The 27,867-nt window shown below is 36.7% G+C and overlaps 1 protein-coding gene across 3 annotated transcripts in view; it reads right to left on the reverse strand.

Moving 5' to 3' along the window:
• Nucleotides 1-7,653: 7,653 nt before the first annotated feature.
• EMB2410 (embryo defective 2410) overlaps nucleotides 7,654-27,867 on the reverse strand; it is a 240,872-nt gene continuing 220,658 nt past the window's right edge. For 2 of the 3 annotated variants that reach the window (XM_090016222.1, XM_090016220.1), the window contains 7 exons: nucleotides 24,790-25,608; nucleotides 18,126-18,406; nucleotides 17,723-17,973; nucleotides 14,961-15,199; nucleotides 14,668-14,859; nucleotides 12,350-12,622; nucleotides 7,654-8,021 (listed from right to left, as the gene is read on the reverse strand). In XM_090016222.1, the coding sequence (XP_089872348.1) occupies nucleotides 7,875-8,021; nucleotides 12,350-12,622; nucleotides 14,668-14,859; nucleotides 14,961-15,199; nucleotides 17,723-17,973; nucleotides 18,126-18,406; nucleotides 24,790-25,608 (2,202 nt within the window). In that variant the 3' untranslated portion in view covers nucleotides 7,654-7,874. The remainder of the gene's footprint in view (nucleotides 8,022-12,349; nucleotides 12,623-14,667; nucleotides 14,860-14,960; nucleotides 15,200-17,722; nucleotides 17,974-18,125; nucleotides 18,407-24,789; nucleotides 25,609-27,867) is intronic. The other variant, XM_090016221.1, reaches the window with a different exon arrangement.

A 27,867-nucleotide genomic window follows, 5' to 3' on the forward strand; every position in this document is an offset into this window, starting at 1 on the left:
TTTAGGAGAGTTGTATGAGACCTAAGTTTATGTGAGCATGAATAATTTCTCCACAATTTGGTTCTACCAAACCATACCTAATTTATATGCAATCCATGTCAGCTAGGTTCAAGTCTCGGCTTCTAGGTTCAAATGATATCAGAAAGTAAAAGTTGATATTTTATAGAGCATGTTTTTGATAATTGAGCTAAGTCAGAGCACACAGTTGATTAAACGAAGACAGGTCCCATCTCAATCGCCAAACTTGTTATCATCACAAAATTTTTCTCTCCCTCTACGAGTGAGAGAAACGATTCTGCGAGTCAAACTCGACCAAAGTTTTGAAAATAATTTTTGAAAATTACTCGCCTCCGTTTTTTAAATTTGCAGGAAAATTCTGTAGAATGGGACTCGCCTGTCGATACGAGGTTCAACCGTTCCTGGCTCCTTTACCAGAGGTAATTGAACCAATGATCAACATGTGCTTAGTTAGGCTCAACTGTCTAAATCATGCTCTATCTCCTAATTGAACAGAGAATCAGGCATGTGCTATGAAATTTTTGAAAAATGCACATTTGAAAAGATAATGTTTGCTTCTGATATTTGGAAAATACTTGAAAAAAAAGGAATTCATTGGAAATCATGGATCACATTGAAGATTGTCTTCTGAATATGGAAATTGATTCTCAGGACAGTTGAAACTTTGAGAAAATTGATTTCTGAAATAATTTGATCATTTGTTTTGAGAAAATCGATTTCTTAGTGAAATAACTCAATAAAAGAGGATTTGGCTAATTGAGATGCTTTCATGATATGAATTAGCCAATGTGAATGAATGAATGTAACTTCAAAGAATATTTTCTGAGAAATTTTAGGAAAATCATTTGAGAAATGCAGTGATTTTCGAAGTTAGCCTAAGAGTGTAAGTTGAATGTGGCTTATACGAAGATGAAAAATCTGGGACTCATTCATATTTTGACTATGGCCATAAATATGAATTCCACCGAGTTTGTGAACTCTCTAAAAGCTTATGCACATGTCATTCATGTCAACCATAGTAAATTTCAAAAATGCATGAATTGTCATTCATCAGATATTAAAAATTTATGAAAGCAAACTATATACAATGCATCCTATTCTATGCAGAAATGTAACTCTTATTCTAATATTACATTTGATATTACATTGAATAAGGAAAAGAAAAGAAATAAATGAACAAAATCTTCTACTTGAATATTCCTGCAAAACAAGAAAATGGGTTAGCACAAATATGTAGATTTTTCTGGATTTATCCGATAATATCGGGAAATTATTGGATTTTATCCAGATATAAACCCTAATTCATACCTCCCTGATATAAACATGAGAAATAAATGATGCTTAAGTATGAAAATTTGAAACTGAGGTAAAAATGACCAAAATGCCCCTAATAACAAGACTATGGCTTTGAAATCAGGGTTTTCAGAAATATTTTTTGTAAAAATGAGAGTTTTGAAATTAAAATGAATGCAAATGAGATTGAAATCAAAACATAAGATGATATGATATGATTATATGCATGCTAAAACTTTAAAATTGCAAAATATCACAAAAACATTGAATTTTGCATAAATTTTGCCTTTCTTTTAATAGTTTGACTAACACACATAGCAATTGAACTCAAAATCAAACCAAATTTGGCATGGCAACCTATATTAATCCTAAGAATGGAATAGAATACGAAAATCAATTTTTTTGGTATTATTCAATATGAAAATTAATAAAGAAAACCTAAAAGTGCATGATTTTGCCTTTTAGCTCACACCTATCCTAAAGACAACCTAATTTTGGGTACCAACTTACCATAAAAATTCCTAACATTTTACATGGTGACAGTGGACAATTAGGAGAGAATTTTTTCCTTTTACAAACTTGGGATTTGACCTATAGTCAGAGAGCTACAACTCCGACAACCTAGGTCAGAATCCAGCAACCTTGAAATCCCAGGCAAACTGACAGGCTTTGATAAAAATTAGAGGAAAAATAGTAAACCATAACCAAAATCTCTTAAATTTTAGGACGATGTTTCAGACAAATAGAGGATCATATCTTATTTTTATAGATTTGGCATTGGATCTATGGTTACAGAGGACACATTGGATTAACAGACCTTTAAATCTGACAAAATTGTAATAACAGGGAATCAATAGGTAAACTTTTAAAATCTAGAAAAAATAAAAAACTAAATCATAAAATCCTGAAATTCTGAGAAATGATAGAGGACATCACGAGGAAAAATTCCATTTTTGATAGAGAGAACATTCGACTTACAGGTCGGAAAGCCACAGTCGATCTAGGTTGATCTAAAACCTGACAAACCTGTAACAGGTGTTACAGAATGGTCCATGGAAACCAATTTTTAAAAGATATTCATTTTTATTAGAAAAATCCAGTAAAATCTAGTAAAATAATAAGTCTTTTTATGAATCCACTGTATTTTATAGATTATGATTCGAATCTCCCATGAGGGAGATCTCAGGTTAACAAGTCTGCTACAGGGGGATCCAGCGTTTTCATAGGGTTGAAAACCTGGTCCGGTTTCTGATTTTTAAAATGGAGCTTCAGACCTCAAATCCATTCAGGTTTTTTGCAGAGAATTGAGGATAAACATATGCATCTGCCACAAAAAATTAAGGATGTTTTGAAAAGAAATTTAACATAAAATAATACCTAGACTGAACACCTGAATTAACCTCTACAAGCTAAAAAACACATATTAATGAAGCTAAACGAGATACCTATAAAACAATAATCATAAAGTAAATACGATGCCTAAAATATATAATCTACGTGAAAACAATAAAAAGAAAAATGAAAATAAGCAGGGGCAAACAAATCATCTTTTTTTTTATGGCTGTGGAAAGGGAGGATCCAATCTTTGCATCGGATGGATCCTTTCCTCCATAGCCTTGATTGGGGTCACCTCCTTGTAAACCCATGAGATATGGCTTCCCAGCCATGTAAATCCAATTTTAAACTGGATTTACATGGTGAGTTCATAGGAATAAGAAAAAAAATAGAAGAAAATATGAGAAAAGGTTTTACCTTGGAGGGTTTTGCTTGATCCGGCTGAAGGAGGTAGGAAACGCCATGCTACTGCGGCAACCACCAAGGCTGAAGCTGTCAGTGGTGAAGAAGGTTACAAGTGGCCTGGATCTTGCTGGCTGGAAATGATGTTGGAGGTAGTGTTGCGGCTGGAGGAGGCTGCACCGGGTGTCACTAAAGGTGATGAAGGTGGGTTGAAGCCAATGGCTAGGTGTGCCTTGGAGGTCTGCTACGGTTGAGAGGAGCTTGAAAGAGGTGGCAGCAAGGTTGAAGGCAACTGTGGTTGGAGGCCGGAGACACCTTGGGGATGCTGGAGGTTGAAGGTGGTGAAGCAACCAAGGGTTGGGCGTGAATGAGAGGAAGAGAAAGTGAGTTGGAGAGCTACAATTGCCTCAACAGTATGGTGTGTTGGAGATTTTAGCAAGAAGGGGAAGTAATAAGAAGAAAGGAAGAAAGGAGGGAAAGAAAGAAGGAAGGGAAAGAAGAAGAAGGAAAGAAGAAAAGGAAAGAGAAGAAGAGAAGAGGAAGGGAAGAAAGGAAGGAGAAGGGATTGGCATCAAGGAGGAGAGCGGGAAGGGAGAAGGAAGAAAAGAAAGAAAAAAGGAAAGAAAGGGAAGAAAGAAGGAAGAAGAAAAAGAAAGAAAAAAGGAGAAGGAAAAAGGAAAAAGAAAGGGAAAAGGAGAAGAAAGGAAAGAAAGAGGAGAGGGGGAAGAAGGAAAGGTGGAGAGGAAGATGAGTCGACCCGCTTGTGGGGTCCACTCCTCCTTTCTGGGTGGAAATAATAAAAAAAAAGAATAAAAGAAAAAAAAGAGTTTTTTTTTTAAAAGAATTTTTTTTTGAAAATTTTTGAGTTGGGCGCCGCCTTGAATGTGGGCCCACATATTTTGAAAAAAATTGGATTAAATGAAATATTTTTGGCAATTTTGAAATAAAACTCAAAAGTTGAAAGTCTATACCCCTTTGCAGAGCAAATCCAGTTTGAAATTTGAAAAATCAAGTTTAAAAGGAATCCAGATTGTTTTCTCAAGATTATATTTCTAAATTTAGAGTTCTGAGGGTAAAAATGTCAATTTGAAAACCCAGGGTTTGAAATTAATTTAAAAAAGGTTTAAAATTCGAATCTGGATTAGAATTTTCAAAATTGGAGTTTTGGATCTTGAAAATGAGATGAAATGAAATGATATGAAATGATGAGAAATGATATGGAATGTCATGCGAAATGCAAACCCTGGATTAAGAAATTTGGATATTGGATCCCGATCGATAGTTGTACCAGTTTAAAAAGTGATAATTTTAAAAAAAATGAACAAAATGGTTCAAGAAATGGTTTTTGATCTCTACAGGGCCAAGAGTGACACGAAAAACTGGCGTTTTAGCTGGTTTGAACTGAAATAAATTGGAATGAACTGGGTTCTAGGGTTTCAGAACTCAAATGAACTGATAAGACACTAACTTAACTAAACTCCTAGACTTAATTGTCAAGAAATGATGCCATTTTCATAGAAATAGCGAGAAATGATCCCTGCAGTGAAGTGAATTACGAACAAGAACTGGATTTGAGCTGGAACAAAGATCAGTAATGCTGAGATGAACTAAAATCAAAGCTCAAACACTAGCTCAACTGACTGAACTTAGCTCAATTTTAACTAAAATGAGCTAAAATGGACTCCTAGACTGCGAGAAATGGATTTGAACTGAAACTGGAGCACTTGAACTCCTGGTGAGCTCAAGCTAGACTTAGAAGAATAGGACTGACTTGAAATGACTGACTCAGAGACAATTGGCTTGGATTCGAGTGAGAAATGAGCTTATTTATGAAGAAATGAACCCATTTTGGCAGGAATGATAAAAAATGAACATGATCTGCTCATCGTAAGCTCAGGTGAGCTAGAAATGACTAACATTCTAACTATTCTGAGCTTAAGAATGAGCTTGGTTGACTCTGACTGACTGGGATCTAGAATGACCTAGGGGTAAAATGATAATTTTCTTGGTGAAAGTGGGTAAAATGGTATTTAAATTGAGACAAGCTCGGGGTTGGACTCATATACTGACCTACCAGGGTTGACATCTGCAAGAGGAAATGTCTGAGAATGGATGAGGAAAATTTGACGTGTTTATAGATGCCCCTCTTTACTACTAAGTCGGTTTAGGGCCAAGCTTAATGACAAAGAAAAACACACCAAATTTGGGCTATATATAAAAAAATCCCCCAGTTAGAAGGATCTGACTGGTTATGAGAAGATTAGCGCTAATGAAAATGGTAGGTATGAAACGAACAATGACGAAGAAAGATTCACTCCATAGAAGTGAAGTTCAGGTTTTGCCCTTAACCTGGATGGTACGGAAAATACCTCGGTATAGAAACGAGGGGTCGCAAAGAAGGCAATGAAAATGGTTTTCCCAAAAAGCTTTGAAAAAGAGTGTGATTTGGGCGTCCCATGACTGAGACTAAATAGCTTTTGAAAAATGGCCTTTTGCGAATAATGGTTTAGGTTTAACCCTTATCCTGAAAGGGAGAAGATAATGGAATTCTTGAAAGAAGAAACCATGATGAAACCTTCAGATTTCGCACAATGAATCCGATAGGGGTTTTGCAAAAAGATGAAAGTAGGGGTCCCTAAAGCTTGAAAAGGGATTGATTTTGGGTGCCTTATTGTTGAGACTAAATAGCTTTTAAAATTGATGACCTTTTGTGAGAGAATGATTGGTGGCTCTGACTCGAACCAAAATGGGACTGTCTATGGCGGGACAGTGAGGAGCAAAGGGAAGTGTGTGAATCTGAGAGCCTAGGCGCTCAAATTATATAAAAAGAAGGGAAGGAATCTTAAAAACTCCCGTTATCAAGTTCTAATAAGGGATGACAAATGATGTCAAGATGTGTAAAAAATGAACCTCAAGCTCTCACTTCACGCCAGAATAGCTAGAAAATGTTGTCAAAATATTGAAAATGGTTGTTGATTTAAAGTAATTGAAAATGATGCATAGTGGTCCAAAAAATATTTCCTCTTTTCTACATGAAGTATTACCTCCAATTGGGCTTAACTCTGTAGAATCAAGATTCAAATTCAAATTCAAATTGCTTGCGATTGATTTTCTTCCAAGAAAGCTATAAGTTTCCTTGATATGAACAGAAAAAAAAGAATTAACATTGTAAAAGCAATTGGTGAAAATATATTGATAAAAGAATTTCACAAAATTAAAGAATAGAGTCCAGCTAATAGTTAATTCAAACTCATATTAGATCCAAATACTAGGGTTTAAATCCATATTTAACATGTACAAAAATTTATTATTAAAATAAGTTATAAAATAAATTTAAAAATTTGCACACATATATTAAACATAAAAATACATTTTTATTTAATTAACATTAGAGAAAAATCACAAATTGTTCATTCAGTAGATTTGGTAAATTGTGGGGCATTTTCGGAAACCCGCCATTTTTGTCATACATGTCATTTTCTAAAATAAATATTTAGGAAGTTCTTACAAAAGAAGAAAGTATCAATAAAACCACTAAAAGTTCACCACGTTTAACCAAAAAACAGTCTTCAAGCTCTCTGGATGGAAACCTTGCAGTTGGAAACAGGAAACCTATTGAAACAAGTGTAAAATTGGTTGAGGCTTTGAACTGGTTTTAATGGTGGATCCAGTCTCAACGGATCTGGGTTTGGGCCGACTCAAGTGAAAAACAAATTCAGATAAATACCAGGTTTGGGCTGGGGTCAGATTTGGGTACAGATTGCTTGGAATCAGTTGAGTCGGGTATAAACGGGTTTGGATCTATATTCACCATACCCAAGAACGGAACCATTTTTTCAATGGGTCTATATTTTAGATCCAGCCCAAACCCATGGGTATAATAAAATCAAGTTAGGTAGGGTCTAATTGGTTTGGGACAGTGAGTCAAGTCAGTATACCCAACCCGGTTACACCCCTAGATCTATATGAGTCAATGGGTTCCCGTGCAAATCAATCCAGGTCTAAACAGTTCAGGTTTTAAGTAGATCCATTTTTTAGTTGGGTTTAAAAAATAGACCCAAACCCACGCCAGTTTAGGTATGGTTGAAATTATGAACCCTTATGGGTTAACAGGTTTGGGAATAAAAACAGGTCAGTTAAAAATGGGTTGGATCCTAATTTGATTCATGTTCTGTTTGGGTCTAGATATAAGGATGTATACATACAGGATTTGGATCAGATCTAGCCAAATACCAATTCCGACTAATTGGATATTGGCTAATAGGTCTCGGATTCAGATGAAAAAAGCTAATACCGAATCCAAAAAAAAAAATGTAATTGGATTTAGATATGTCAGAATCGGTTAAATTCAGTTATAAAATCCTAAATGAGATTTGAATCTGTCAACTAATCAGATTCAGTTTTCTTAACCAAATTTGACTAATCAGTTTCAAAATCGGGTTGAATATCAGATATATATCCGATCAGTTGACACCACTATCTAGATACCGTCACTAAGATTGTAGACTAGTGTGGGTTAATCGATTTAAGGTATAAATTAGGTTGAGTATAAAAAATGAACATACTCCTGGTATGTACATAAAGCAATATAAAGAAGTATGTCAGTGTCAAATAAGCCTGCTCATAAATTTCTTTTGAGCTCATTCAAATTTATTTTTACAAATGCAATATTTACAAAATATACAGTACAGACTCTGCAAGAACATGGATGCAGAGAAGAAGCATATTCACATACAAAATTAAATTGCAGAATGCATGGATTTTTCTCTTTTTCCTTTCTTTTATACAAGAATCAAGCAACCTAAAAAAATAAAATTACTTACACATTAATCCTGTGATGTGGCCGAGTATTCAAATAACAAGCGACTGGATGGAGAAGACTGGAACAGGAGGCGCAACCTGCTTGTCAACTGATAAAGAAGTGTCCACTGCATTGCCATTTCAGAATCCTTCATCTGCCTCACAACCGATGCCTGAAAAAAAATGAAGCTATAAAAGGTCATGGACCCAAAGAATATGCTTGGAGAGGACTTGGATAGATCACTCAATCTGGCCAACATCAATAGTGATGCACAACAAAAGATCAAGAACAGGACATGCTGCCTAGCAACAAGAAACTCATAATTTAGGTGCAAAGCTAATTCAGCTATCATACTTTTGCAGCTGACAGAGTAGGAGAAATCAAACTCCCAGTGGAAAAGAGGAATGAAGAAGAAAGCCTAATAGCCAAAAAAGGTGCTTTTTATGGGGATTAGCAATGACACAATGTTGAAAGCTAAGTCACAGGGACTCGGCAAAGCAGGTGCCGCACCGGCGTGGACGCGACGCGACGTGGGTGCGCATGCGAGTGCGGCACCGGGTGCGGTCAACATGACCCTAGGTGCAGTCAACGCACCCAGGGTCATTTTCATCCAATTTTTTGGACATTAAAAAAAAACCGATGAAAAAGGATTAGGGCAAAAAAAAAAATTTGCCCTAATCTCGTCTCCTCTCCCGCGCAGCTCAGCTCGAGTGCTCCTGACGCCTCTGCCCGACTCCTCTCCCTCGTCGCAGGTACCCTCTAGCTCCCTCTCTCTCTCTCTTCTTGTGTCGGCAATGGAGGGGCCGAGCCCCCCTGCTCCCTCTCGCTCTCATGTTGGGTCGGCAGGGGAGGGGTCGAGCGCCCCCTGCTCCCTCTAATTTCGCCGTTTTCGGCAGGGGAGAGCCCCTCTCTGTTTTCGGCAGGGGAGGGGCCAAGCCCCCCCTCTCGCTCTCTTGTTGGGTTGGCAGGGGAGGGGTCGAGCCCCTCCCCCCTCTCGCTCTCTTGTTGGGTTGGCAGGGGAGGGGCTGAGCCCCCCCCCCCCCGCTCCCTTTATTTTCGACGAGGGAGTGGGCCGAGCCCCCCACCCTGCTCCCTTTGATTTCAGGGGAGGGGCCGAGCCCCCCCTCTCGCTCTCTTGTTGGGTCGGCAGGGGAGGGGCCGAGCCCCCCCTCTCGCTCTCTTGTTGGGTCGGCAGGGGAGGGGCCGAGCCCCCCCTGCTCCCTCTGTTTTCGGCAGAGGAGGGGTCGAGCCCCCCCCTCTTGCTCTCTTGTTGGGTCGTCAGGGGAGGGGCTGACCCCCCCCCCCCCCCCTTCTCCCTCTGTTTTCGGCAGGGGAAGGGGTCGAGCCCCCCCTCTCTCTCTCTTGTTGGGTCGGCAGGGGAGGGGTCGAACCCCCCCTCTCTCTCTCTCTTGTTGGGTCGGCAGGGGAGGGGTCGAACCCCCTTCCTTGCTCCCTCTTATTTTAGAGAAAGGTTGAGTCCCTTCCTGTTTTTGGCAAGGGATTATATATATATATATCAAGATAATGTTTGTATAATTGATTTGAAATTTTGAATGTATTTTTTTTTGTGTTTTCAGGATAAAAATGACGGATAAAGGGAAAGGACTTGCGTCATCCTCATCCCAACATTTGAGTTTTGCTGATAGTTGTAGTGAGACTGATGAGGCGGGGCCACTATGGGTACATGTAGATAAACTTGCAAAAACTGGAGAAGGAGGTGGTGAAAACAAAAGATTTCGATGCAAGCTCTGTAAAAGAGATTTTGTTGGGTCTTACACAAGAGTGAAGGCTCATTTGTTGAAGATATCAGGACATGGCATTTCAGGATGTAGAAAAGTTGATGAGGCAATGCAAAGACAATACAAGAAAATACAAGAAGAATATGAGAAAAGAAAGACAATGATAAATTCTTATGCAGTTAGTGTGTCATTTGCAAGCCACCAAGAAGATGCTGAAAAAAAAAAGTCAATGTAGGAGGTTGAGGAACGATACAAGCAGCATTCAATACATATGGAAGAGAAGAATTAGATAGAAAAGTTGGGAGGTATTTTTATTCTAGCTCACTCGCATTTAATGCGGCTAGATATCCTTATTGGAAGGATTTAGTAACATCCTTGGCAAATTGTAATTTGAGTGGCTATGTGCCTTCAAGCTAAAAAAAAATACGAACCATACTTCTTGCAGAAGAGAGGGCAAATGTGGAGAGGTTGTTGGAGATTAAAAACTATTCATGGGAGCAAAATAGAGTTTCTATTGTATCTGATGGATGGACAGATATTCAAAGGCGTCCACTGATCAATTTCATTGCTTCTTCGCTTAGTGACCCAATATTCTTCAAAGCAGTTGACGCATCTGAAGAATATAAAAATGCAGAGTATTTGAAGGGGTTGTTTATAGAAGTCATAAAAGAAGTGAGTGATCAGAATGTTGTACAAATTATTACAGACAACGCTTCAGTTTGTAAAAGTGCAGCATTGAGTTTGGAGAGTGACTATCCTCATGTTTTTTTGACTCCCTGTGTAGCACACAGCTTAAATCTAACCCTAAAGAGCATATGCAACCCCAAAGAAGAAGAAAATTTACAAGCATATGTTTTATGTTCATGGATTGAAGATTTAGAAAGAAATGTCAAAAGCATTAGAAATTTTGTTGTTAATCATCATCGTGCTAATGCTATATTTAATAGGCATTCTAACTTGAAATTGTTGAAGGTCGCTAAAACACGTTTTGCGTCCATCATTGTAATGGTGAAGAGGATTAAAAAAATGAAGAATACTTTGGTTAGCATGGTCACTGATGAAAATTGGACATTCTATTGTGCTGATGATGATGTCAAGGCTCAAGAAATTAAGAAATTCATTGTTGATGATGAGTTTTGGGACAAAGTAGTATACTTTCTTCAATTTACCCAACCTATTTGAGAAATGTTGAGAGAAGTTGATAAGGATGAGCCCATGATTCATAGAGTTTATGAAACGTGGGATAATATGATTGAAAAAATACAAGTTGTTTTCAAACATGAAGAAAAAAACTCTACATTGGATGATTCAGAATTTTTTAATCATATTCATTCAATTTTAGTCAGAAGATGGGATAAGAGCAACACTCCTTTGCATTGCATGATGCATTCTCTTAATCTAAAATATTATGCAAAAAAGTGACAAGCAGGTGGTATTGGTCGTCTCTCCAAATCTAGACCCAGAGCTATCAAGACATAGAAATATGTGTATGATAAGACTTTTTCCTGAAGCATATCTTCTAAATCAAATCACACAAGAGTTTGAAAATTTTTCATCTTTGAGATTATATGGACCAGTATTAGTCGCGAGAGAGGAAGATAATATAGATCCTATTACATGGTGGTCAACATTTGGATCAGAAACACCTCTTCTCCAATGTCTTGCATTACGATTGCTATCACAACCTGCTAGTTCGTCTTGTTGTGAAAGAAATTGCAGCACATATTCTAAAATCCACAATGTGAAGAAAAACAAACTCACAAGTAAGCGTACAGAGGATTTAGTATATTTTCATTCAAATCTTCGACTACTTTCACGAACTAATGATGAATACAAGTACTGATTTGCTCTCTTAGTTATTTGATTATTTATTTATTAATTCTTCATTTAAATATACTTTTATTGTATTTAACATTTTCAAATTGGGTTTGTAACGCAAACAAGAAACATCCAAATTTTGGGATGTAAACCCAGAAGAGTGTGACTTCGAGGGAAACCATGATTTCAACATGACAAACATGGATTTATCTGAGCCCAGTCTTCCTTCTAATGATGCATTTGATGATGATGAAGAAAATTATTAAGATCCATTACTTTTGATATGTAATTTAGTTTTTTTCTGCTTTACTTGTTTGATCGATATTTAGGTTGATTTATGTAATTACTTTACTTATTTGATTGATATTTAGGTTGATATATTGTATGCATGATGAATGATATTATGACAATGTTAACTGTTAAAACTTCAAAATTATATATATATTTACATTTTTGCCCTGCCGCACCCCCGCACCCTAGGTTTTTGAAAGTGCCGCACCCCCGCACCCGCACCCATGTGACTTAAGTTGAAAGGTGTGGAAGTTAGTGGAAGTACGTAAAGAAAAAGGATTCTAGATGATTTCAGACACCCAAGTAGGTCTCAGTGTAGAAAAACTGTGAACCTGCATTATGACTGGGACAGGACTCAGATTTGGTTGATCCCTTCAAATACTGAGAATTTTGCCTTGGATGGAATATGTGTGAGAACCAATGCTCCATTGACAGAAATTGGGACTGAGCCATGTCTCACATCCTTTTTATGAATGGACAACTGAAAATACACCAAGTTCTCATCCTCTGTTGACTTGTATTTTCCAGTGCTCCAACACTGATTTCCATTTGCAGTACAACTCAATGAAGCATTACTTATTTCCGCTCTTTTTCTCCCTCCAAATCAAGGTTTAACTCGACAAAGAAGATAACCAACAACAAATCAAATTACCTGAAGGCGTTTGCCAAGCTGCACTTCCACTTCAGTGCCAAATGAAATACTATTGGCCAGAGATTTAAGTGGGTCAATTGTAGGATCAAGTGAAAGTAAGCTTGGAATTTGGGGTGCATAAACAAGCCTCCACCTAGCTTGCCCAAATTCACCTTTCCCTTCAATCCTCGGCATCAAGGTTTCAAGTGTTGCAGCTGCCAACTTCTTGAAGGCAAGCTGGCCATCACCTTCCAACAATGATTCTGCCAATTGGCTCTCAAAGACTCTAGCAGCCTGCAAAAAGTAGTGTTTAGCACAGGACAAATATGCATCAGGACATGAATTTGCAGAGAAATGCTCATGGTTGATTAACAATTAACAATTAACAATCAAGCACCATATATATATTTGCAGAGTAATGTGCTCATTCTGCCCCGTTAGGCCCATTCAAAAATCGTAGTTTTTGGTATTTTTCTCACATCTAACACCATAGATGTGATCTATAGGTTTTGTTTAGTGGGAGCCAACTTTTGGATCACCGGAATCTGACCTGTATACAGGTTTTATCGGTGATCCAAAATCAATGGCTATGAAGGCATCAATTTTTTCCGGTTCATAAAAATACATTTTTTCATCAAAAAAACATGATGCAGAACGAGAAAAGAGGGCCTAATATGTTCAGTTCTCTCTCTCTCTCTCTCTCTCTATATATATATATATATATATATATATATAGAGAGAGAGAGAGAGAGAGAGAGGGAGAGAGAGAGAGATGCAGGACTATAGGTGCCTTGACTTCAGACTCTTCTCTGAGATAACTCTGCAAATTGAACAATTGTAGAAACCAGCCTAAAAGTTATGGTTGATCAATACTATGGTATTGGTATCACAATAGTCGAGTTGTCCAAGTCCTTTTGACACAGTTAACATGCATTGAATAGTTTTTCAAGCTCAAATGCAAGGAAAAAGAATCAGCATTGTATGGACAATAGCGACCTGGCTCTGAAATAATCATAAATTCTATGTAGCCAAAAGCATTAGGGCAACCACGCAAGGCTAAGTCTAAATATTACAACATAAGAATATTATTTAAATTCATTCAAGAATAAAGGAATATTTTGAAAGCAATCACAATAAAAATAGATATAAAAGCTACATAACCAGTATGGGTATACAACAAGGTATTTGATATGTCATAGGCACATTCATGAGTGCACAACTTGGACATATGTAGTGCCAACCGTTTGGACCCCCGAGTGATATTAACACAAACGAGCATGGATGACATGAAATTTCATGGCAAAAGAGAGGAAATTAATATGACCAGTGAAATTCTCTTTTTTAATAATTGGTTCAGATATACCATGTGCTAAGACAGGAGGTTGATGCCTATTTTGGTTAGTTTTTGATGTACATCAGTACTCTGAATCTCTGTGAAGATCTAACCTGATATCATTGCCACTTACAAAAATTAAACTCTCATGACGCTATATGATAAAAATTATGTCTTCTAATCCTTCACACAGCAACCACAGGCTTCGTGATACCCACATCACAATGTGATATAAGTTGTTCTTTGACAATTCAGGTAAATGAAAGGGTTCTTTCAAGCATTGGCAAAAAATTGTCCACTATAAGATTGGAAGAATAGCCTATCATTTTGAATTAAGATGAAAGCTACAGGTGAAGAAATAACTCATAGTAATAATAATAATAGTGCTTATTAATATAATAGATAGGACAACTCAAATTGATCATAAAACTTACAGTTTAATGTGAAATGTATGCAGTGTGTTGAAAGGCTAACAAATAAAGTGACTCCACATGAGGATGTTATGAATGGTAGAATGTCCAACATCTAGGAATCACCCACATGTTGAGCATGGAACATCTTTAAAATTTGTGATGGTTCATGCATTATGTTGCTTTTTGCACTACTAATGTTGCTCTTTTTTACCAGTAGCACACTGCCGAGGGCAAACTAGAATTGGGGGTATGTAAGCAAGCAAGCCTACCTAAAACCCTAAAAGTATAAATACTTCTATTGAAAAAAGTCGGCTCTTTCTCTCTTATGAACAGAGGTTCCTACAATGGTCCATGTTGTAGCATTTAGAAAAATGATATGCCACTTGTGCATGTGTGAACATGTACATGCTTGTGTGTGAGTGTGTTGTGGTGGGTGGGGGTGGGAGAGGATGAAATGATTTCCTGTATCAGACCATGAGACCAACAATTATGATTAGACGAAGTGCACATTGGAGAGATGAAAAACATAAATGACCAAAAGATAGGAAAAAAAAGAAGACTGAGAAATACATTAAACTACTTCCTAATAGTACCTCACTTGGTGAGAGAACATCTTGTTCCACAGAACGAGTAGATGTAACTACCAAATTGTCTTGCCAATTACTGGCCCGACTTTGGATTCTCAATTGCCACTCTGAGCCAACCAGCGCAAGATCAAGAGTGGGATCCAAACCTTGATCAGGCTCAAATTTTGCTACATTTGGATGGTCCCGTTTAAGCCTCACCTGCCATTCAGAGTTCAGTAACATATTAAGAAGACAAGATAATGCAAACAATGATACAGGAAAGAAGTAGAATGCACAGGGACAGAAAGAACTCAACTCACCTGAGTAGCAACTAAATTCACGTCACCATTTTCAATAGTTAAAACCCCTCTAGGTTTTATCCATTTGGGATCAGTGAAACCATTCAGCTCAAGTTCCCCACTGGCTCCAAAGTTAAGAATTAAAGGGTACACAATCTTTAATTCTGGCCCAAGATGAAGCTTTAAGTCACTTAAGTGAACATTAAGTCTAGGCTTTGCTTTTGCAGATTCCTTCTCCTGTCCATCTTCATCTGCTTTTCCTATCAAAAAATCCGATTAATCTCCTCTGCTTAAGAATCTATAAAGATCCTCTAGAGGAAACAACAAACCATTTTGTAAATTTGCAGGAAAGTTGACAAAGAAGTATATCCAATTCCTTGATGTTTACTCAACAAGAAAACACACATGAGACAAAACCAAGGTTACTATGCTAGGAAGCGGAAGCAGGAAACAAAACGAGAAGCGGGAATCGAGGAATCAATTTAAAAGAAAAAATAAGAATAAAAAAGGAAGTGATGAGATTGAATGGGAAGTAAAATACTAATCGAATGGGAAGGGAATAAAAGCTAAAATAAAAATGATGATTCTTAAATTTCATGATTTTGTAGTATAAGAATTAAATTCTTCTCCAAATCTAAAAATGATTATCACCAAGTTAGAGAAAGTACATGGGAAGTGAGTGGTAAGCGTGAAAGGAAGCATATGAAAAACATGAAAAGCGTGATAGAAACACATATGAAACATGTAGGAAAGCAGGAGAAAAACATGTGAGAAGCATATGAGAAGTATGGGAGAATCAAGATCCCCATCAAATTAAGGAAGCGAGGAATTTCGTGCTTCCAAAGTGAGGTTTTGGGAAGCATGCTTCCAACCTATCTATGAAGCTTCCGGTAAAACTGGACAAAACAATGAGGTGACAAAATACCAAGATTTTTTTTTTGGCTCTAATACCATGCAATGAAATCAAACGAAAAAAACCATAATGTGCATAAGCACAAGAACAAGCCCAACAAGGGACAATACAAATGCCAAATGCAATACAAAAGCACCTAAGTGCATATAATGGCTACTACAAAGAGCCTAAATGTGCATCAGCACAAGCCCAAAAAAGGACAATACACAAGCCAAACAATGACACCAAAGAGCATACACAAAAGAACACAAAAAACATAAAAAAATAATAATCTTTATTGAGACAGAATGCTTAGGAAAGCATTACATTTAATGGGACAAGAGGTCCTTATTTATATACAAATAAGAGGGCCAAGATGACCCATATAATTGTTGGGAAAGGCTCCAATAGCTAGAAATATAGCTGTTGGAGATTTCCAACAGCTATATTCACTAAAAGACGAAACTGAATATAGTTGGAGATTCCCAACAGCTATATTAACTAAAAGACAAAACTTCCCTTTACAAAAGTGTAAAGGACAAAATAAAATAAAATAAAGGTCAGTTCTGCCACTAAAGGGTAGAGCCTATTACATGTACAGAATTACCACAATACCCCTAAAGGGTATTACCTATTACAAAGGAAAGAAAAACAGTATAAAATTACATAATATATACATATACACTCATATATATATATATATGAATCAATACATTTTAACATCCATCAGAGCTAGGATTTCAGATACAGGACCCTACTCCCTGAGGCATAAGGCCTTACCTTTTTTTACACTGTTTTGGTAATTTTCATCATTCATTTCCCTTTTTAATCCAGTTGTTTTCTTGAAAGACACTACAAGGTAATCTATATGCAGAAAACCAGAAACCAGTGGTTCCTCCCAGTAGCTAGCATTCTGAACAACAGCTTCTATATTGCCAGAATCTTTTGCAGCTGGGAATTGATGAGATGTGTCCCTTTTTACAGCAGAAGTTTGCTGTAAGAATAAAAAACCTATTGTTCATTTTTCAAATACATTAGGAATTATCTTAAAAGTGTATCAATAGAAAGTTAACTTGTACGCAATTGAGCATGTTCAGCAACAACTTCCACCGACCTTAACTGTCTGAAAACTCAACAACAAGAAAACTGCAATAGTAAGTGGAATTTCTTCCCAAGCATCAAGGGGATCCTATAATAAGATAACGAGCTTCAAGATGATATTTTCCTTTGGTTAGGCAGTAGCTATGTTTTCTAGAACTTTGTAGAGTTGAAAGGAGGACAACCATTTACAGCTAGGTCCACTGCAAAAAAATTGGCATTGTCAATTCTAACTTTCTAATAACAAGCAAGACAGCAACCAAAATTATGATCTTCTAACATTAGCTTCTGTTCATTCATGCAGAAGAAGACGCAAATATATGCAATTATACTTCCATTGATTTCATGAATGAATATAAAATAAGCACGAAAATTCTAATAAAAGCATAATTGATCAATATAACCAGCACGTCAAGACTGAGAAATACTACTCACGTTAAGCTATGAAGTATAAAAGAACTGAGAGACTACGCTTAATAGAATCAACAGTTTTCATTGCAAGGCACTAAAATATCAAGGTGTTGGTATGCCTCAATTGTTATCACCCCAAGAACATGCTTGCTGAGTAAAAGCTTGCTAACTTCAATATGTGTACCTAGAAAATACAAATCCTGTTTTGATTCATCAATTACCATTTAAGTAAAGATCAATCTCTCTATGCAGAAGCAATGCTTGCTTCTTTTAAATCTAGAAATTCATTCTCAAAATTTTTAGAAATGAAGTTCAGGAACTTCACACACCCATACTGTATATTTGTGACAAAATTCAACAAACATTAGCCAATTCTAAGTACCTGATGCCTGTGGCAATTTCGTGTGACCAGTTGACGAAGAACCAAAGAAGCGTGAAACATGCCCAGAAGAAGCCAATCGACTGTAAAAACTACTTGAGAGGCTTGAACGATTTGATGTTAATCGATTTACAGTTGTGCCTGCTCTTTTATCATGGGGTAAATATGCTTCTCCATGACTTAATTTAATCATGCCAGAAACATCAGGCTGCAGTATGGAACCTGTAACCTGGATCTGACTATCAACCTGGCCACTGTTCAATGGAAAAGAATACATAAAGACTGATTATAAGATCTGCAATAATAGCAGAAAGAAACCAAAACTGAGTCAAAGACAAAAGTTGTGGACAAATTATTTATCCCATTTCCACATCAGCATACATACAAGAGAGAAAAGAGCATTCACCTGAAGAAATTCTTTGCACGCACTTCCAAAACTTCACATTTCAAATCAATTTTGTCTCCAGGAAATAGTTCACTGGTTTTCAAGGGTAGATTCCCTTTTACCACCAACCTTCCTTTTCTGCCCACTCTGCTCTCCAAAATATTGACTGATAGACGATTAGCTTTAAAATTAACTGTACCTCCAAAATTGGAGAGTGGCTTTGGTAGCACAGGCGACGATACTGATGCCCTGTGAAATGAAGCAGTTCCATCCAACACTGGTTGTTTAATGGTGCCTCTGACCTGTTAGAGAAAGAAGATATGTTAAAAAATGTGTATCTTGTATTTTTTGTATGTATACACCCAAGTATACTCAAATATACTTGTGGGTATACTCAAATATGTATCTTGTATTCAAGGTATACTCAATGTATACCTATTAGGTTATGTTAAGTATAGGCTAGTTTAGGTATTTTCTCATTTCTTTTATAGTTTTTCCTATCTTTGTCGGTCTTAAGATGACCAAATAATTGATTACTTCTTTTGGTCATATTTGAAATGACCAGCTAGCTGTTAGGCATAGACTATGCCTAATGGGTAGTTAGAGGAGAATCCAACTAGCTGTTGGAACTCCTCTTCCAACTAGCCGTTGGGCTAGTCCTCTATATATATATTAGTGTATGAGAATGATGTGTGTGTGTGTATGTGTAAAACCTGTAAAATTTTGAAGATTTTAAATAAATAACTTTACCTTCGAGTTAAAAATAAATTGTTTTAAAAAGTCACAAACTCATTTAGGGGTTTTTGAGGCATTTCAAACTTAACAAGACACATTTTAAGTGTTTTCGAGATAATTTCTTAAAAAGGGTATTTTTGTCATAAAATGAGTTACACGAAATATTTTAATTGAATAAATTATTATTGTTAGAAAATACCAAAAACTTTGAACTATTTAAATTTGAATGATTAATTAATGCGAATAAAGGTAAGAAACTCTTGCAAAAATAAAATTTTGGGGATTTAGAATGGATCCGAACTCTATACGGGTTGGATCCAATTGGATCAAACCAAATATAAAGTTTTACGGGTTTTACGTGATTAAACGAAGATTTCATGCTAACCTAATTGTGAATTTTTATAGATTGGTTAAAAATAAATTATATTAGTTAATTAGGTTAAATTCAAACTATTTTATTTCTATTATTATTATATACATATATATTTTTTATTTTATTTTTATGACTTTTGGTTTGGGACCGAACCAGACCCAAACCGGGACCGATCCGGACCCAACCACTTTACTGCAAAAAGGGAAGGGCGAGGCCATTAGGGAGCCCCACCATCCCCCTTCTCTCGTTTTCTCTTCATTTTTTTCCCAAAACCCCTACCGACCTCTCCTCACCTTCTTCTCTTCCCCATTTGTGCACCGGTCAGCGACCGACCCTATGTCGCCGACCCTGTGTCGCCGTCGTGAGCCCCACCATCCCCATTTGTGCATCGGCCAGCGGCCGTCTACGCCTCCTCCTCCTCCTCTTTTCCTCTCTCTTCTCCTTTTTCTCTTTCTTCTCCTTCTTCTCCTCCCCCGTTCGGGAGTCGACCAAAAGCATTTGCACCACCGCCGTGTTCTGTCGCCGACGCCAGACCTCTGACCACTTGTTCGAGCGCCAATCGCAAAGCCGGGGGCCAACCACTGCTGAGGTTTCCACCGGCCATCCGTTTCTCCTCTACAACCTGCACGTTTCATCGACGCCGAAAGGGTATTCCCTTTGTTCCCCTTTTCTTTTTCTCTTTGTTTTTCGTCTTGTCTGTTGTTTTTCTTTTTTCTTTTGGTTGGAGCTTGAGTAACGGCTCATTCGGATGTGGGGTTCTTCAGTTCAGCCCCACCTTGGGATCGTGATTTTCATTTTTTTTAACATTTTCTTTTAATTCGAGATAAATTTATGAATTCTACGACACTCGCAAACGTTGTCAAAATTTATGCAGAGATTAGATACTAACTCGATTCGTATAGAAACAACACCAATTGAAAGGGAAAATCGTGTCTCTTTCGTTTACAAAGTGGTAATGGGATTGGTGGAATGAATTGGGTGTGCCCTAGTTTGGGGAAGGCAGTTTTGAATACCAAAACATGAAATGAGGCAAAAATGATGCAAAAGGGAAATCCTCTATCTGGTCTCATGAGTACCCCATTTTGAAGGGAGCGTTAGTAATATCAAGTGTAATTTTGATTTTAAGTCACATGTCTGAGTTACGAGTCATAAAACGCCATCCAGATTCATCGTTGCGATTTGGTGGTTGGGCTTCATTTTCCTCTAGCTTCTAGTATCATTTGCACTTTTCTTGCAGGCTTGTTGTCATCTTTTCTCATACCTCTTTTGAAAGTTGAGATAAACCTGGCCTTATGAGTCCATTCTCACCTGCAAGATGATATTTAGACTATCATATTCCACCCTTAGTTGAAGTGAAACACAAAAGGTAATATATGTCATCAATGCCAACCTACCCGTAAAAAGCCTCATGTTGGGTCATTTCTTTTTTCTATTTGCCAATAGGTTATTCTGTCTTCGTCAAATGATGAGAGAACTTCCTTGTTGTTAGCATATTTATCCATCAAGGAATTATAAAAGCCTCATGTTGGGTCATTTCTTTTTTCTATTTGCCAATAGGTTATTCTGTCTTCGTCAAATGATGAGAGAACTTCCCTGTTGTTAGCATATTTATCCATCAAGGAATTATAAAAGCCTCATGTTGGGTCATTTCTTTTTTCTATTTGCCAATAGGTTATTCTGTCTTCGTCAAATGATGAGAGAACTTCCCTGTTGTTAGCATATTTATCCATCAAGGAATTATATTAATTATTTTAGCCAATTTCGGTTTTTATCATTTCCTCGGTTTGTGTGCTCGATTCCCAGCAATGGGAATCGTGCAGGGTTGTTGTCACATGACAGCAGGGATACCTTTCGATTTGCCAACATTCCCCGATGTGGTTTCTTTATTTTGGATTGGATTCCCATAGGAATATAATTATTTTTTGGAACCAGGTATCTCATTTTTCGTGCCATCACTGGGGTGATGCACTGGACAGCGTGCAGCCCGTAGAGTTGCTCCACACAGCTGTCCAATCTTGTTTTGGACTTGTTAGTGTGTTGCTTCGCGGTTTTCGCCAATCGGGTTACCGAATTACGTTTTGATTTTTGTCGCTCGTGTGCGAAAGCGTATTTAGATAAAAGTTATTGTTGTTTATGCAACACTATAGCGCTCTCTCATTGTGAGAGAACGACTAGTTGATTCATTTTGAAGTTCTTCGTTGGGTGTTGCGTGTCACGCACCAAGTGTTTGGTGTTTTGTTTACGTGGCAAACCGGTTGCAGTTCTTCGCGGGACTTTTTGGTTTTCGAGTTCCACTACCTTTTACATCACATCGAAAGGTAGGATTCCTAAACCAAATTTGTAGAATGTAAATTCTTTTTGTTTGATAGAAATCTAATGTATTCCAAAAATATGTCGAGTATGAATTATTGTGTAACTAAATTCATGTTAGAAATTGGAATATACTTTGATTAAATCAGTAGTTTAGTCGTAGTAGTAAAAAATTCTTAGAGCTACATATATATTGCATTGTGATTGTTGATTTGCACCAAAACAAAGAAAAAAGAGAATAAGTGATACTTAATGCGAAGTATCGCTTGCGGCTAGAAATGCCATGCCCAATGAATGCAATACAAAAGAATGCAAATCGGGTAAATACCCGTGATAAGTATGTGGTGCAAATGCATCACACACTATATTTATTTTATTGTATGCAACACTTTCCTTCTCACACACTCGCTTAGTTGTAGATATCTAGGACTGTTATGACTGTAGTTCGGTGAGCATGATTTGAATGTATGAGAATAGAAGTGATCGTAATAACTAAATAAATCATATCATGTGTATATAAAACATGTAATATGATTACATATCATAGAATGAATGCATCATGCGCGTGAATGTGAATGTGAATGTGAATGTGTGTTAGTGTATGCCATGCTTGTGAGTGAACTATGTTGTGATATGTATTATGCATGAAAAATTGAATCAAATCTTTTATGACATGTACATGCATAGTAACTCATGTGAGAGAATTATGCATAAAGCGTGTTGAATTCGATTCATACATGAAAACATATTAGAAATGAATCATGCATGAGAACATGTGTAGTTGAAAATGATTATGTCATGTAAATGCATGAGCACATGTAAGATTAATTCATGCATATGGCATAGACTTTTTAGTCATGCGAGAGGGCATAAGCTGTTGATATCATGCATGAGGGCATAAGAAGGTCATCTTGTGAGATAATAATACTTAGCTTTGACCTATGACTTAATAATAAAGATAAACCTGGATTATGGGTCCATTTGAGGCACCGGTGAACCCGAGCTCTCTGAGATGACTGTGTCTGTCCCGATCTCTTGTCTTCCCGAGAGAGAGGACGGTACAAGCCTCGTGGGACATATTGAGTTTTCGAGGGCTGAAGGCGCCTGCTATCCCTGTCCCATGGAAGTTAGGGGACAAGTCTACCAATGAGTCCTAGGTAGTAGTATCACAGCTCTGCAGAGTTAGGGATGCATGCCCTATTTGTTCGTAGGCGATTTTGGTTAGGCGTAGACCAAGACTTGGGATCATGGGTCCGTTCTCCCAACCGTTGCATTGCAAGGTTATTTCGCTCGAGAAATAACCAGTTAAGTCATAGAAGGACAAATAAAATACATAGAATAATAAATACTTCTATGGTTACTTCTAGACGTATATACCCTTTTTTTTATCAGATGGGTCTTAATAAACAAGAGAAACAATTAATTTGATTTTTTAAAATCGCTGCTATCATATGCATAAACATATAGATGTGAACATGTAGAGACTACTAAGATTTGCATGATTATTATATATGATTTGTTACATGTGAATGAAAAAGACATGTTTATGTTGGTTATGTGATTTGACCTGTTGATGCAAGTCAAAGGCTTGGTTGTTATACGTGAGGTGCTTGTGTGTGTGAGACACACGGGAAAGGTCGAATTAGGGTTTGTTCCATTTATATATCTGAATGCAAAGTGTATAAATGTTCTGAGAAATGACATGTGAATTTATAATTTAGATAATGCATGTCTTAGTCATGAGTTGGTCATGAGCATGTTTCTTTTGAGGATAAAGAAAGTGAATGTTTATGTTATCATGAATTGTTGCATTTTACTCCACTTTGATGTATGCTTAGAATTGTGAATTTTTATTCATTTATGTGAGCACTTATTATAGTTAAGAATGATTATAATATTGAATGCCATGAGAGAAAAAGAATATGAGTTTGAGTTTCAAGCATATAACTTGCGCAACTATGAATGCTATGGAATGAATGATGATGAATGTGATTGAATATCATGTGCATGTTTTGATGTGAATTCTCTTGACTCTCATTTTAAAATGATGAGAATTGCACTTTGATTGTATCATTACAACTTGATTTGTATTTTTCAAGTTTAGTTTTGGTTTCATACAGGCAAGTGGTTGAAGCCTTATATCATTGCAGATAACCTTGTGGAGGATTGAAGCAAAGCACGGGTTGCTGAGTGGCTGAAGGCTCTACTCTTATCTATTACGATCCCTGGAGGAACGAGACAATTTTAGATGATTATAAACTTGTCAAGATATAACTTTTTATGTTTGGATCTTTAAGTTTTAAGAATTGTAATATTTTGGAATGAGAAGAATTCTAAATTTTGTCTTTTCATTTCTGCATTGGTTATGCTTATGGTTTAGAAATTTTAAATTTTTACGTAACTCCTCAATTGTCTTAAACCTTAAATAAATTTCGTCTTTCGAATTTTATTTTCTTTCTCACATGTAAGAATCCTTAGAGTAATAAACCCAATCGAGTAGTGTTTATGGATGATTTTGTACTGGATCTAATACTAGAAGGCTAATATACACTCGCGATTACGCTCAGGTGGGTCGTTTAGTATTTGGAACGATTAAAATGTGGCCATAGACGAACTTGTTGGCATATTACTTTTAGGAATCATGTGAATTTTTATAATAAATAAAAAGTTTTAAATTTTTTCTCAAAATTTTAAGTTTAGGAAAGTGTTAAAAAGGTTGGATTTTTTAGGGATGTTAGAGTATGCGATGTAAATATGAGGTATGTGTATGTTTGTGTATGACGTGTAACTTAAATATGTTTTTTTATTCATTTTATTAAATAACTATTTATACTTTTAATCCTCCATTGTTCCTAAACCATTTTATGGTTTTTATGCTTTCGATAAATGCATTGTGTTAATGCATTTTAGTACTCATTTTCAATCATTTATAATAAAAAACTTTATTATTTTTAATTTGTCTTATGCCTCGGTTTGTGTCAGATACATCAGTCATGGTTTAAATCTATCAAAACGCAAATATGTAGTACCAAACTATCAAACTGTATTTTAGCCTTCTACACATTTTGAACTTTCCACTTCCTTTCTTTTGAAACACTCACAAACTTACATAGAAAGAAACAAATGAAGGTGCTAGTAAAGAAGAGAAGAGAAAAAGAATGATATCTGAAGTTCTAATCAATACACACCAAGTCAAAGAGAAAAATCTAGAAAAAGGAATAAAAACAAAAAAAAAGTAAGAATTCTGATGGCTTGAGCGTTACCCACCCGTAGAACAATGTCAGCACTACCATGAAGCCAATTAGCATAAGGGCATAAGGCTGTTATCAGCATCATACCACCATCCTTGATATCTGCATCAATCTTTACTTCACCAACATCTGATATATTCCAGTTTAGACCTTTAAAACGTTCTGCCAAGTACGCCTCTCGACCTTCTTCATTTCTTTCCCAGGAAACTTTCTTGTCACCAGTCATTTCAGAATTATCCTTCTCTTGCATCCAAGCAGGGAACCATTTTGTTCTGATGCTTTCCCTGTCCATTTCATCTTCCACCAATGAATCATTTTCAAAAGGAGCCACTGGAACACTGCCTTGAATATGTACATGGCCACTTTGAATGACAGGTTCAATGTTGGCATTGAAGAGAAAACGGCTAGTTGAGGTTAAAGATGCAACAATTTCAGCACGTCCAAGATCAATGCCACCGACAGCACCATCTAGGAGCCTTACTTGAATGTCACACTGGGGTTTAGCAAGACTTCCCCTAAGATCTCCTTCCATATGTAATATGCCCTTAATTGGTGATAACAGAGCTCTAGAAGAATGTACTGTATCTGTAGCTGAAGATTCAATAACCTGAAGCAGAGCAGGTACAAGGCTAACAGGAAAGTTCAGAACAGCAAAATGGAGATTTGTTTTTGGACCCAGTAAAGTTCCATCTGCATGCAGAGTTGCATTATCTTTCTGTATGAAAATTTTCTCAAGGCGCAAACCATCATTGTTATTATATGCACCAACTGCAAGAACCCGCTGGGTTTTGTGGGTTCCCCATTCCCAGTCCTCCCCATGGAAATCAAAGTCTGCCTGTTGACAGAAATTTTTTAATGATAATTTAATACCTGTTGACAGATGGCAACTAAAAAATAGCAGAGTTCATGTTTAGTGACCCACTTTTTTGCAGTTTTCAAGCAAGGTTGTAAGTATCGTATTGTTACCCGTATCGATCGGGCAAAAATTAGATGCATATCATATCGTAAAAAGTCATAAATTTTTAATAAAAACTTCCCAAAAATATAAAAAGCAATAAAAATCAGAAAAAATAGCAAAAATTCTAAAAAAATCATAACATGTGAAACAATGATGAATTGCACAAAATACCTTATTTGTCAAAGGCTGTTGGCGGACTAGTTGGTACCCCAATTAATTTTTTTTTAAATACATGAAATATGTAAACAAAGTTAACAAACTACTAAAATTAATAACAAACATGTATACAACATAAAATCAATCAACAGTAGGCAATAGACAAAACAAAATATGTCGCCGAACACTATAAGGCAATTATATTAAATAACTTGCTCAAAAAAATTAAGAATAAATGAACAATAGTTACAAATACAATACAACTAACAATGTGAATAAACAATATACAAAAAGTAAAATCATGTATGCAAACAAATTAACAACAATAGACATAAAATAATCAATAGACAAAAAAGAAGAAGAAATGAACAATTGAATAAACAAACTATACAACTGCAACTGACAATGTAAATAAAAGGCAACTACATAATTTAAACACAATTAAAGCCTAAACAATATTAAATTCACATCCAAGTCATAACTTAACTACCGAGAGTTCATCATAACTAAAAACATCATAATTAACCAACGTCTTATATGACAATCTTCATCTCTAAACTATAAAGATCCTAAAACTAAACTATTTAGGGCATATAGGCGAAGAATTATGACAGAAAATCCTTATTGTTGCATCCAACTTTTGTGCCACCGCTTCTTTATATTCACAGCATTTTTTGGTAAGTGAAGTTTATCAAGTTTGTTGTGGTGGATCACCATCATCATCTTCAGCAATTGGAACGATGGTTGAAATTTCTTCTTTGCATTTTTGCAGCATTCTTCGTCTTACAATTGCTTATAGTTCAGCAATAACATCAGCATGAAAAGTCACAATAATAGATAGGGAATCACATGGACCTAGATTTTGACTAAGACCTGCAATATGTTGCTTAAATCTATGTAGCCCACCTCTAAGAATAGCACCACAAAACACACATCTCAATGATGACCCTCGTCGTGGCACATCATCCATGCTTCTGTAATGAAATGGTGGTCTTCAACAAATGCACGAATAACTCACAAACAAGTGTCTATTGGAGACACTACAAGCATGACCCTTGAAAGGGTATAAAAGGAAGAACACTTGAAAAATAAATAATACTTTATTCATGAACAAAATGCTTAAGAAGCATAGTGATTTACATTAAAGGGGTTCACCCAGGGTTACCGGAAGCGCCTAGCTAAAAGGGGAAGCGCGCTTCGGAAGCGCAAAACATCGCGCTTCCGAAGCGTGGGGGGAAGCGTCCTCCTTTTTTGGGAAGCGCGCTTCCCTTTAATGGAGGACGCGTTTCCCTTTAATGGGGGACGCGCTTCCCTTTAATGGGAAGCGCGCTTCCCATCACGCTTCCCCCTCGCTTCCCCTATTTTTTTCAATTTTTTGTATTTTTTATTTTTATTTTTTTCGCTTCCCCCTCGCTTCCGAGACGCTTCCTAGGTCGCTTCTGAGACGCTTCCCGAATCTGTCCTAAGTGGTCCCACGCTTCCCCGCTTCCTAAAATTTTGAAAGTGCCTCGCTTCTCGCTCCCGCTTCCTCAATTGGCAACCATGGGTTCACCCCTATATATACAAAAAAGTGGAAGAACGAGGAGAGCTCATTTTGAGCTCTCCAAAAAAGACGTTGGAATGTAGTCCAACGTCTCTTATTATAGCTGTTGGACTACAGTCCAACAGCCATTTGCACAGTCAAGTTCCTGGAACTTGACTGGATCAAATATCTAGTTTCTATTGAACTAGATGCTAAAAAAGAAAATAAAGAAAAATAGAAAAAGAAAATAATAAAAGAAAATATAATATATATATATAGATATATATTACAGTTTACATTTTAACACTCCCCCTCAAACTTACGGTACAATGAGCGAAAGTTTGTCTAAGAGGAAGTGAAATCTGGGAGCAGCGAGAGGCTTGGTGAAGAAGTCTGCTAATTGATATTCTGATGTAACATATGGCAGATCAATGGTTCCATGTAAGTATTCATCTCTG

This window comes from Nuphar pumila, chromosome 8, assembly GCF_984573655.1.
Source record: "Nuphar pumila chromosome 8, dmNupPumi1.hap1.1, whole genome shotgun sequence".
In the NCBI taxonomy this organism is placed as follows: domain Eukaryota; kingdom Viridiplantae; phylum Streptophyta; class Magnoliopsida; order Nymphaeales; family Nymphaeaceae; genus Nuphar; species Nuphar pumila.